Raw genomic sequence first — 12583 nt, 5'->3', positions numbered from 1 at the left:
AAGTGTGAGGTGAATGTATAAGCCAAGAATGAGTCAGTAGATTCTTCAGCAGCTCTCCCCTGCGCCGATCCTCTAGAGTTGGAAAGGGCTGCTGTCGTGCCACCGGGCCAGTGCCGAAAGCAGAGTTTGCCACAATTGGCATGTGCTGGTGAGCAAGAAGCTCTTGGAAGTGGTCGTGAGTGCAGCCAGTTTCCCCCAACCCAGGAAGGGCACAGTGAGGATGGCTTGTTGCAGGATAAGGAGGAGACCCCTAGGCACTGTGCATTGGCCTGTGCTATGCTGTCCGGGCGTGGTCCTGGTGTCCGTCCACATGTTGATGGGGTGTCGGGGTGGGGGCTTTCTGCAGCCTTCCCTGTTCCGCTCTCTCCTGTTGTGAACGGCCGGTAGCCGGATCGGGCAGTGCAGTGTTCCGCGCTTGCATTCTGGCACCAGTGGGGGACAGGAGCCTCCTGTGTCTTGCTCTTGCTGGTTTTATGTTAGGGAGTTTTCAGCGTTTGTGGATACTTAAGAACTTTGTGCACACGCTGTTTAAAACATTGACGTAAAGTGCAGAGCTATATGGGATTAGGTAATTAAGCAAAAGCTTCTCTGAACCAGTGTGCTTGTCTTTGAACAGAATTTTTAGGAAGCCTCCCTCCGTTTCCATGCTGAGGCCCTTGTGGACTGGGCATTTCTGTGAGGTGGGATGTAACATAGTGTGCAAACGCTGAGAGCCAGGTTCTTGTCTTCATGCATGTCGTTTATTCTTTCTGACTGTGTTAATGGCTCCAAGTACGTCAGAAAGTCTCATGACCAAGTAGTTCCTTACGCATTTGATGTTTTGGTGGCATGGGCCGTGTAAGGCGGGGGAGCAGCTCCGGGATAAGTAGTGCCCCCTTCATTCTTGGCTTTAATTGAGCCAAGGTGAGCGGACTGTAGAGTCAATTTCTGGATTCTTATAAGAGAACATCTTGTGTTATGGGGTGAACTCATCAGATTTTCGGGTTGAGAGGAGTTTTAGTGTCTGTGGCCGAGGCACTTCCCTCTCATGGTGTGTGCAGATGCACACACCCAGCCTGTGAGTGGTGGGTTGGCCTAAGGGTGCAGGCCTGGAGCTTCTGAGCCCCAGAGCCACTGACGTAGACAGCTTTGGCAGCAGCATCCTGAGAAATGGCAGGGGGCCAGAGAACACAGAGACAGGGCCAAGAATAGCTGAAAAATACCAAATGTTGAAGTTGGAGAATGCACTGGCCCCATGTCCCAGTGTCTTCCCAGCTGCTGCGTACTGTGGCCCTGTGAGCCTCAGTGTCCTTTCTTCATGTTGCCAGTGCATCCAGGGCACACCCTGGGCCTCTGACACCCGCACCCACACAGGCACACATTGCCCCATAGAGGAAAGGATTGGTGCAACCCCCATCCCCCCGGCAGCATGCTGGGCCTGTGCATAGGTCAAGGTCTGTTGAGAGTGTGAGAAATATTTTCTGTTGGAGACATGAATATGTTTCAGCCACAACAGGGTGCGTTTCAGCCGGAAGAGTGAAAGGGCACCTTGAAAACTCAAGTTTATGAATATGTTTCTATACTTTCAGACCATCATCAAAGAGGGGATGCTGACCAAACAGAACAATTCCTTCCAGCGATCAAAAAGGAGATACTTTAAGCTTCGAGGGCGAACGCTTTACTATGCCAAAACGGCAAAGGTGAGGCCCCATGCAGGAAAACACGCATGAGGACATCACAGGAGCTGTCCCGGGGGAGGAATTGGGGGTGCTGAGTCCTTGTGTGGGAAAAGCTTCAATTTTCAGATCTGTTATTGCCAGTGAGTTTTGTAACACTCCACACTGTCAGGTTTTACTTGTCTCAAGGTATGTTTTATTTCTTATCAAAATTAATTTCTATTCATTTTCCTTTTCTTTAATGTCATCAGTAATGGGGAAAAGGAAAAAAAGGGTCACAGAAACAGCCACATTAAAGTTGGATATCTTTGTTTCAGAAAGGTTGGGGGGAATCACAGGGTTATGAATTTTATCTTATTATTATTAAATAATTCTTTATTCTTTAAGTATATTGAGCTTTTTTTTTTTATTTTTTGTTATTTTTGAGGGGGAGTCTTGCTCTGTTATCCAGGCTGGAGTGCAGTGTCGAGATCTTGGCTCACTGCACCCTCCGCCTCCTGGGTTCAAGCAATTCTCCTGACTCAGCCTCTCGAGTAGCTGGGATTATAGGCACCTGCAACCACGCCTAGCTTATATTTTGTATTTTAGTAGAGATGGGGTTTCACTATGTAGGTCAAGCTGGTCTCAAACTCCTGACCTCAAATGATCTGCCTGCCTTGGCCTCCCAAAGTGCTGGGATTACAGGCGTGAGCCACCCATGCCTGGCCTAGAGATGGGGTTTCACCACATTGCCCAGGCTGGTCTTGAACTCCTGACCTCAAGTGATCCTCCTGCCTTGGCCTCCCAAGGTGCTGGGATTATAGGCATGAGCCACTGTGCCCGGCCAAAGTAGAAGGAGCTGAGCTTTTTGATGTGTGAACAGAAATGGGAAATTCTTTATTTTTAGGCTTTCTAGCAATTAACCTTCTTTCTGTTGCCCTATTGTAGGTAGATTTAAAACTAGAAGCACCAGGTGGGTGCTGCTGGAGGAGGAGCAGCCAGTGAAAGTCACAGATTACTGCCATGTTTAAGCGGATGTGGTGTTAGACATTCAGACACCAGTGTGTTGGCTGGGATTCCGAATACCTGTATTTTTATATCAGTATTGGTGTCAGTACTAATATTTTGGTATTTAAGAAATCTGGGATCTGAATCATTTACATTTTGAGACATATCCCTAGAAAGTTACTGCATTAAAATTTGAAATGGAACAAAGCAGCTTTTTTAGAAAGGGTTCTGACCACTTCCCTCACTTAAAAAAAAAAAAAAAACACGAGAAAACACCTTTTACAGTTAGTTTTGGGGGCGAGGGGAGGGGGAAGTTTACTTAAAAGATTGAGTCTCTTTTCTGAGTAATTAGTTTGATTTTCTCCAGGGTTCCTCATAGAGCCATCGTAGAATAGAGGGGATGGTATATGGGAAACAGCAGGCAGGGGCTGTGCTGGGGGACTGTGACCGTGTAGGGAATGGAAAGGGAGATGAGGGAGGTCCCCAGGCCTGATTCCCAGCCTGCCCTGGAGCGTCTCTCTCTCTCCAGGACCAGTCTCCTTCTGATCTGCTCCCTTGTTTCCTTTCACGGCCAGACCCCTTCCATTTGGACTTGTCTGTCTTCCCCAGAAGAATTCATTTTAGCCAGGACCTTTCCCCTCCATGTGCTCGCTGGAGGAACAAGCTGGGAAGACACAGAATCCTCAGTCCGGACCCTGGGGCCTTCCCCCAGCCAGAACACTGTGTGAGAACATACTTCACGTGTAAAAGTGAACACTGGTGTTGACAGTAGTAGTAAATACAGAAATACCAGCATTGGGTTGTTTGGTTTGGTTCTCTCTCTTTTTCCTTCACTAATGCAATGCCAAAGTTCGTAGATTTTTTTTTTTTTTTTTTTAAATCATGGCACTATACCTGTGAGCCCGAGCTTTTGGTTAGAAGCAGGTGGGTGATTTAATTTGGATTGGCTTATTGATTGGATCCTACAGTTTCAAGGTACTTGGGCTTCTGTGGGTGCTGGGTAGGGATCCAGGGGGGTGTGGTGGGCAGCGCTGGCTAGTGCTTAAGGATGTCCTTATCTTTGTGTGCCTTAGTCCCTGTGTTTGTCTCTTTCCAGTCAATCATATTTGATGAGGTGGATCTGTCAGATGCCAGCGTGGCTGAATCCAGTACCAAAAACGTCAACAACAGTTTTACGGTAAGATTCCTGAGTCACGCCTTTCTTGATTCTTTACTGAAGTTGGCTTTCCTTTTTGATCTGAACATGTGTCCAAGCAGTTCAAACACTTTCATTCTTTTCTTTCTGATTGGAATGATTGCTGGTAAAATTTGAATTTAATGCTGAAAGTAATACTGTGGTTGGAAAATAACCAAGAATTTGGCATGCATAAGCACTAAAGGACAATAGGGACAAAATGAAAATTTTTTTTTTTTTTTTTTTTTTTTTTGAGACGGAGTCTTGCTCTGTTGCCGAGACTGGAGTGCAGTGGCCGGATCTCGGCTCACTGCAAGCTCCGCCTCCCGGGTTCACGCCATTCTCCTGCCTCAGCCTCCCGAGTAGCTGGGACTACAGGCGCCCGCCACCTCGCCCGGCTATTTTTTTGTATTTTTTACTAGAGACGGGGTTTCACCAGGTTAGCCAGGATGGTCTCGATCTCCTGACCTCGTGATCCGCCCGTCTCGGCCTCCCAAAGTGCTGGGATTACAGGCTTGAGCCACCGCGCCCGGCCAAAATGAAAATTTTTTAAATATGTTTTGGTTCACGTCTTTTTTTTTTTTTTTTTTTTTGAGACGGTGTTTCGCTCTTGTTGCCTGGGCTGGAGTGCAGTGGCGCTATCTCCAGCTCCCAGCAACCTCTGCCTCCCGGGTTCAAGTGATCCTCCTGCCTTAGCCTCCCTCGTAGCTGGGATTACAGGCATGTGCTACCACACCTGGCTAATTTTGTATTTTTAGTAGAGACGGGGTTTCTCCATGTTGGTCAGGGTGGTCTGGAACTCCCAACCTCAGGTGATCTGCCCGCCTCGGCCTCCCAAAATGTTGGGATTACAGGTGTGAGCCACCACGCCCGGCTGGTTCATGTCTTACTAGCTCTGTACAGAGTTTTGTTTTTTGTGATTAGTGTAGAAAATTTGGAAAATGCAGACAAGTATGTTAAAGCAATTAAAAAGCAGCCATAATTCAGCCACCTCAAAAAACATTGAGTGTTAATATTTTGGTGTATTTCTTTTTTTTTCCTTTTTTACGTTTAAACTTTCTTCCTTCCAAATTTATAAAAGTTATATTGGACTTTGTGCAAAAGTTCTAAATGCATGAAATCATGTGATTGCACCACTTGGAAGTGGCCAGCTGCTTACTCTGGAGTGTTTATCTTTATTTCTGTATATTTGTGTCTTTACCTTCGTGTACCCGTGAGATCATGCTGAACCTTTTGGTTTACACCTGTGTGTTTTTTTTTTTTCCCCAGGACAATTTATAGTAGACATTTGCTCATGTCAGCTGATCTAAATGTTCATTATATTTTTTAATGGCGATAGTAGCATTTTCTTGTATGATTTTATAATTTAGGCTTTACGGGCTGACTTTAGTGCCTACCTGTATAAGGTTTGACTCTTAATAACAGCACTAGAACTTTTAAAGCTATTTTTTTTTATGTTATTAGGCCATCCCATCTAGACATAAAGTATGCCCCCTAATTTTAAAAATTATTCTTTTATAATTCAGTCAAGGCGAGTAATTTTCCTCAAGTTTAGGATCCGACATTTTGGGTTAGTGTTAGTTTCACGTGCTTTCAAGTTTTATTTTGTTTATTGATGGATTCATTGTTGATGTTGCTGATACAAATGGGATTTTCCTTCCTCTGTTTAAACCTCTGCTTATTTTGTGTTGATGTAACTGCTCTTATTTTACTTGGAGTATTTGTAGTTTTCTCTATTAATTTATTTTTACCAGCTGGGAAGAGACATTTTTAACTACACAAATAGATTTTTCTTTGATTCGTGGTTTTTAGAGTCTTTAATAGGAGTAGGTGTTGAATTTCGTTGGAGTGTTCTGAGCATCAGTTAATTAATTAATTAACTTTTTAGAGATGTAGTCTCCCTTTGTCACCCAGGCTGAAGTGCGGTGATGTGATCTCGGCTCACTGTCACCTCTGTCTCCCAGGTTCAAGGGATCCTCATGCCTCAGCCTCCCTAGTAGCTGGGATTATAGGCGTGCACCATTTCGCCCAGCTAATTTTTGTAATTTTAGTAGAGATGGGATTTCACCGTATTGGCCAGGCTGATCTCAAACTCCTGGCATGGAGTGATCTGCCTGCCTGAGCCTTCCGAAGTACTGGGATTACAAGCGTGAGCCACTGCGCCTGGCCCTGAGCGTTAATTTAGATGTTCATTTTGGTTTCAGTTATTTGCATATTTCCTATTAAAAAAATTATTCTTGGTAATGTTGAATTTTACTCCTTAATCTTGCAATTTAGATTTTTCCCATTGGTGTATATGCATTTGTTTTGGGTGAGAAGGTAGCCTTGTTGCAGTTTTAAACAATTGTTTTTTCTATTTTTAATTTTAATGGTTACATAATAGTTGGACATATTGCGTTTGTTGTGTTTTGATTTCAGAGTTAAAGTAACCCCATAAAATTCATTTAGTAACTTTCTATGAGTTTATGTTTTCTGCAACATTTTATGTAGCTTTGGGATTGGTTGTTTCTTAAGTTTGAGAAAATTTATTTTAAAGTATTTGTCAAGAAGACTTTTTAGGGAGATAAGGCTATAATTGAAATAAATCCTAAAATATTTATTTCTTGCATTTTGATCATTTGAGCCTTTTTCACTTTTTGAGTCCATATCTGTAATTTACTTTCTCACTAATTTCACACCTTCAAATTTAGTAACGTGTACTGTTGTGTAGTTTAAACACGTATGTCTCTGATTGGATCTCCTTTGCATTTCTAATTTTGTTAGTTTAGTTTGTTTTTCTTGTCAGATTTCTTAAACTCTAGCCTTTTTGTTTTCTTTGTTTTTAAAGAGAACTAGTTCTTAGATTATTGAACAATTCTTCTTTTCTGTTTCCTTGTTTTTTTTTTTTTTTTTGAGACGGAGTCTCGCTCTGTTGCCCAGGCTGTAAGGCCGGAATGATCTTGGCTCACTGCAACCTCCACCTCCTGTGTTTAAGCGATTCTTCTGCCTCAGCCTCCTGAGTAGCCGGGATTACAGGCACCTGCCACCACGCCTGGCTAATTTTTTTGTATTTTTAGTAGAGACAGGGTTTCGCCGTGTTGGCCAGGCTGTTCTCAAACTCCTGACCTTGAGTGATCTGCCTGCCTCGGCCTCCCAAAGTGCTAGGATTACAGGTGTGAGCTACTGAGCCTCACCTGTTTCCTTTTTTTTTTTTTTGGGCGGGGTTTCACTCTGTTGCCCAGGTTGGAGTGTAGCGCTGTGATCTCGGCTCACTGCAACCTCTTCTTCCTGGGTTAAAGCAATTCTCCTGTTTCAGCCTCCTGAGTAGCTGGGATTACAGGCGTGTCCTACCACTACCTGGCTAATTTTTGTATTTTTAGTTAGAGATAGGTTTTCACCATGTTATCCAGGCTGGTCCTGACCTCAAGTGATCTTCCTGCCTCAGCTTCCCAAAGTGCTGGGATTACAGGTGTAAGGTACCATGTCGGGCCCTATTTTTCTGTTTTCTAAATCAATGTCTGCATTTATGTGTATTGGTTTTTTTGTTTTTTTTTTGTTTTTTTAGACAGAGTCTTGCTCTGTTGCCCAGGCTGGAGTGCAGTGGTGCGGTCTCGGCTCACTACATACAGCCTCCACCTCCCAGGTTCCAGTGATTCTCCTGCCTCAACCTTGGGTAGCTGGGATTATAGGCACACGCCACCATGCCCAGCTAATTTTTGTATTTTTAGTAGAGACGGGGTTTCCCCATGTTGGCTAGGCTGGTCTCAAACTCCTGACCTCAGGTGATCTGCCTACTTCGGCCTCCCAAAGTGCTGGGATTACAGGTGTGAGCCACTATGCCTGGCTGTGTATTGGTTTTTGTCTGTTGTAACTTATGAAATATGTTGTTCAAGTCCTCTTATGATCTTGTTGTTGTTTTTTTTTTTTTTTTCACTTGTGCTTCCATAGGCTGTTAATGAGGAGTTAATCTATTTCAGGCCAATTACATGTAACACTTTGTTCATGTATTTCTAACAGTTTTCACCTTCTCCATTTTGAAGCTTTGTTAAGCATATACATGTTTTAAAAGATGATACCCTCAATATTGAGTAATCATTTATTAATAAAGATTAATAAAGTAGTAGCTTTTTTTTCCCACCCCCGACAAGGTCTTGCTCTATCAACTGGGTTGGATGAACTGGCACAATCATGACTCACTGCAGCCTTAAACTCCTGGGCTCAAGTGATCCTCCTGCCTCAGCCTCCCAGTTAGCTGGGACTACAGGTGCTTGACACCATGCCTGGCTAATTTTTACATTTTTTTGTAGAAGCAAGGTCTCGCTATGTTGCTCAGGCTGGTCTTGAACTCCTGGCCTCAAGTGATCCTCCTGCCTTGACCTCCCAAAGTGCTGGGATTAAAGAAGATCTTTTTCACAATGAGTAGTTTGTGTCATTAACCATTCTCTGATATTAGTATTTCTAAGTCTTCTTTTCTTTGTTCAGAATTTACTTAATATACATAACCAACCCCCCCACCCTTTTCCATCCTAACTTTTATCTTTAGTTTTCCTTATTATTTTAAATTTAATTCTCTCTCTCTCTCTTTTTTTTTTTTTTTAAGAGATAGGCTCTTGCTCTGTTGCTCAGGCTGGAGTGCAGTGGTACAGTGTTAGCTCACTGCAGCCTCAAACTCCTGGTCTCAAGAGAGCTTCCTCCTCATACTCCCCAGTAGCTGGGACCATAGGCGTTGTCACCACACCCAGCTACTTTTTTATTTTTTGTAGAGATGGGGTCTAGCTGTGTTGACTTGGCTGGTCTCTAACTCCTGGCCCCAAGTGATCTGTCTTGGTATCCTAAAGTGTTGGTATTACAGGCATGAGCTGATGTGCCTGGCCTAGATTTAATTCTTGTAAACAGTATGTTGTTAGAATCTGTTTTATTTTAGCCAGAAACCCTTTGCCTTGTAAATATTGTGCTTCAGCCATTTTCTGCTGTCAGGATTATTGCATATCTGATGCCTGTGTTTTGTGGCCGAACGTATTGTACTTTCTTGTTTATTTATTTATTTATTTATTTTTGAGACAGGGTCTTGCTCTGTCACCCAGGCTGGAGTGCAGTGGTGCAGTCGTGGCTCACTGTAGCCTCGACCTCCTAGGCTCAAGTAATCTTCCCACTTCAGCCTTCTGGATAGCTGGGACTCCAGGCACATGTGATCATGCCCAGATAACTTTTGTGTTTTTTGTAGAGACTGTGTTTCACCATGTCACCTAGGCTATTCTTGAACTTCAGGGCACAAGTAATCCGCCCACCTTGGCCTCCTGAAGTGCTGGAGTTACAGGCGTGAGCCACTGCACCCAGTCATGCTTTCTTATTTTAATGGTCTCTTGGTACCTCCCTTCTACTTCTCTTCTGTGTTGTCTCTTAAACATTTACAGTTCACAAATTCTTTTTCTTTTCTTTTTTCTCCTCCTCTTCTCTCTCTTCTCTTCTCCTCTCTCTCTCTTCTCTTCTCCCCTCCCCTCCCCTCCCCTCCCCTCCTCTCCCTTCCCTTCTCCTCTTCTCTCTTTCTCTATCTTCCTTTCTTTTCCTTTTCCTTTTTTTTTTTTTTTTTAAATTTAAGAGACAGGTCTTACTCTGTTGCCCAGGCTGGAGTACAGTGGCATGATCACCATTTACTGCAGCCTTGAAATCTCAGGCTCAAGCGATCCGCTGGCCTCGGCCTCCCAAAGTGTTGAGATTACAGGCATGAGCCACCATGCCTGGCCAAGTTCACAAATTTTATTATGCTAGACCTGTCTGTAGCCAGCCCATATGGTGACATTCTTTTTTTGGTCAAGTTTTGTGTATTCCTGAGTGTTTAGTCACAGAGAACATAGTCACAGAGAACATGCTACTCAGTGCTTTGTTTCACTAGCTTTTATTTGGTTCATATCAAACCATGAAAATGAAAAAGGACTGAGGAACATGGAAGAAAAAGAATGCAAAATGGTCTGTTTTCCAGAAAGGAATCAAACACGGTGTTTTATTAGCGAGCTCCGGGGACATGGTATTTCCCAGTGTTGGTGTTGCACGGGGTTGTCGGGAGCAGGCTCGGTGCTCTTGCTGTCTTTGAAGGCATTTCTGCTCGAAGTCTCAGAGTTGCCTTCTCTCTTGTGCAATGCAGGTTTTGCTAACTAGTTGGTCTGGGGTAGAGCAAGCCTGATTTCTCCCTGACTCCAGTTTGGGTTTTCCAGCTTTGAAAAACTATTTTTTCCTTCTTTTCTCTTACACTTAAAAAGAAAAAAATTCTGGTTCATGTGCTTTGTCTTGTTCTTTGGGAACTTGGCTTGTTTATTTAGTCATTGTTTTGGCAAGGGTTTTTTTGGGGGTCTACCCTGGCCACACATCATGCTGAGTGCTCAAGTTTCAGTGCTGGGTAGAAATGGAGAGGAGCCACTCTGCATCAAGCTTATATTCTCGTGGAAGATCAGATAAGCACACACATAGAGCCTTAGTTACAGGCTGAGACAAGCTCAGAGGGAAGAGCACTACATGATGCCTGATATGTGGAAGATCCCACCTGGCCTTGGAGAGGGGCTGGGCAGTCTTCTCAGAGGAAGTGAGTTCCCACAGCTGAGACATGAAGAATGACAGTGGTAAATCCACCGAGGGAAGCGTGATGAGCCTGAGAGGGTGTGTGTGTCTGTTTCTGTGTGTGTGTCTGTGTGTTTCTGTGTGTATCTGTTTCTTGTGCAAATAGGCACCTTGGGAATGGGGCAGGTGGAGGGACTAGCAGTGCGAAGACCTTGGGATGGGGACACCGTGTGGAGTGTGCAAAGTGGTGGAAGGGCCAGGGTGGCTGGTGGAGGCCAGAGCGAGAGGACATCAGAGGGGACCAGGGCAGGGCTTGGGACTTACTCCTCAGGACTTGGGCTGCTGTTGAAGTTTTATTTGGTGAAATTCTCAGATTTGCAGATGTGGGAAAGTTCTACTCAGGCTGTAGAAGGGAGGGTGAACTGGAAGGGGAGGGAAGTTTGTAGGATTGTTAGGAGAGAGTGGAGTGGAGAGTGTGGAGGTGTCAAGGGGGTAGTGGGCAGGCCGGTGATCAGGTCAGAAGAGGGTGGAGCAGATGAAGGTGTCAGGGCTTCTGCTGAGTACAGCAGGCTGGGTAAGTGAGCTCAGGAGCCCAGAAGAGGGGCTGTGGGGTGGTGGGGGAGGCTTCTTTATCTTCCATGTCTGTCACATTCTTTAGCCTTATTTTATTTAATTTCTTGTTTTTTTTTCCTAGTTCTGGTTATCAAAGTTTTTATATTGTTTGTAACTACATTTACTTGCAACTTCCCCTCCCAGCCCCCACCCCCGATTCCGGCATACTTTGTTTTTATCCTGGCTTATTCTTGGTTGATAGGTAATTTTTTTTCTTTTTTCTTTTTTTTTTTTTTTTGAGATGGAGTCTCGCTCTGTCGCCCAGGCTCTGGAGTGCAGTGGCGCCATCTTGGCTCACTGCAAGCTCCGCCTCCGGAGTTCACGCCATTCTTCTGCCTCAGCCTCCTGAGTGACTGGGACTACAGGTGCCCACCACCACGCCCAGCTAATTTTTTTTTTGTATTTTTAGTAGAGACGGGGTTTCACAGTGTTAGCCAGGATGGTCTCGATCTCCTGACCTCGTGATCCACCCGCCTCAGCCTCTCAAAGTGTTGGGATTACAGGCTTGAGCCACTGCACCCAGCCGATAGGTAAAATGTTTTTAAAAAGTTTTCTGTTTAACAAAGTCATTCCCTCCAGGGAAAGATTTTCCTTTGATCATCTCCATTTTCTCTTGGGTTTTCAAATGTTTTCATTGACTTAGGGTTTCTTCCCTGATTTATTATACTTGGAGTGTGTTTTAGTGATTTTAGTTGTTGTCTTCAAGTCCTATGCTTGTTTGTTTTTTTTTTTTTTTGAGACAGTCTCACTCTGTTGCCCAGGCTGGAGTGCAATGATGTAATCTCAGCTCACTGCAACCTCCACCTTCTGGGTTCAAATGATTCTCATGCCTCAGCCACCCGAGTAGCCGGGATTACAGGTACCCGCCACCACGCCTGGCTAATTTTTGTATTTAGTAGAGACAGATTTCACCATGTTGGCCAGGCTGATCTCACACTCCTGAGCTCAAGTGATCTGCCCTCCTCAGCCTCCCAGAGTGCTGAGATTACACGTGTGAGCCACCACGCCCAGTTTTATAATCTTCCCTTAGCAGCCTAGAGCTGTAGAACACTACAAGACTGTAGCGTCCATTTGAGTTTTGTGCTTTTATTTACTTATTTCTCCAAGTCAGTGTTTTTCGTCATTTTTAAACCCATGTTCTCTTTTGATAAAGGATTAATTTTTATTGCCTCCTTTAATGTTGTTTGAAATTTCAAAATGCAGCAAAAAGGAATAAAAGCAATGGGCTTTATTCTCACCCTCCCTGACCCTCCTGGAGAGTCATTCCTGCCTGCATTCCATTTGGTCTTATTTATTTATAATATATGGTACATGAGAGCAAGGATTTTTGTCTGTTTTGTTCATGGCTTTACACCAAGGGCCCAGCATACAGTGGGTGCACATAACTCTTGGTTGAAGAGTGGCTTGGTCACCTCCAGTTCCAGAATGATTTGGGGTCTGCCCTTCATTGATTCGGCTTTGCAGGACACTTCCTGGGACCAGAGGCTGGGCTTGGCTGCGAGATCAGGTCCTCCTTCCTGCGGGACACAGTCCATGCGCGTCGCAGCAGCCACGGCAGGGCTGGGGAGGAACTGACATGGGTTGCTTCTTGGGGCAGGGCATGGGGGATTCCTGCCTGTGGTGG

General features: G+C 44.5%; 1 protein-coding gene across 2 annotated transcripts in view; it reads left to right on the top strand.

Annotated features, from left to right (window-relative positions):
- Positions 1-12583, top strand: part of DGKD (diacylglycerol kinase delta) — a 681592-nt gene that overhangs the window by 593318 nt on the left and 75691 nt on the right. For both annotated transcript variants that reach the window (XM_050751554.1, XM_050751553.1), the window contains 2 exons: positions 1569-1679; positions 3739-3819. In XM_050751554.1, the coding sequence (XP_050607511.1) occupies positions 1569-1679; positions 3739-3819 (192 nt within the window). The remainder of the gene's footprint in view (positions 1-1568; positions 1680-3738; positions 3820-12583) is intronic.

The sequence above is a fragment of the Macaca thibetana genome, chromosome 12 (assembly GCF_024542745.1).
Source record: "Macaca thibetana thibetana isolate TM-01 chromosome 12, ASM2454274v1, whole genome shotgun sequence".
Taxonomy (NCBI): Eukaryota; Metazoa; Chordata; class Mammalia; order Primates; family Cercopithecidae; genus Macaca; species Macaca thibetana.
This window is presented reverse-complemented; position numbering and strand designations above follow the sequence as displayed.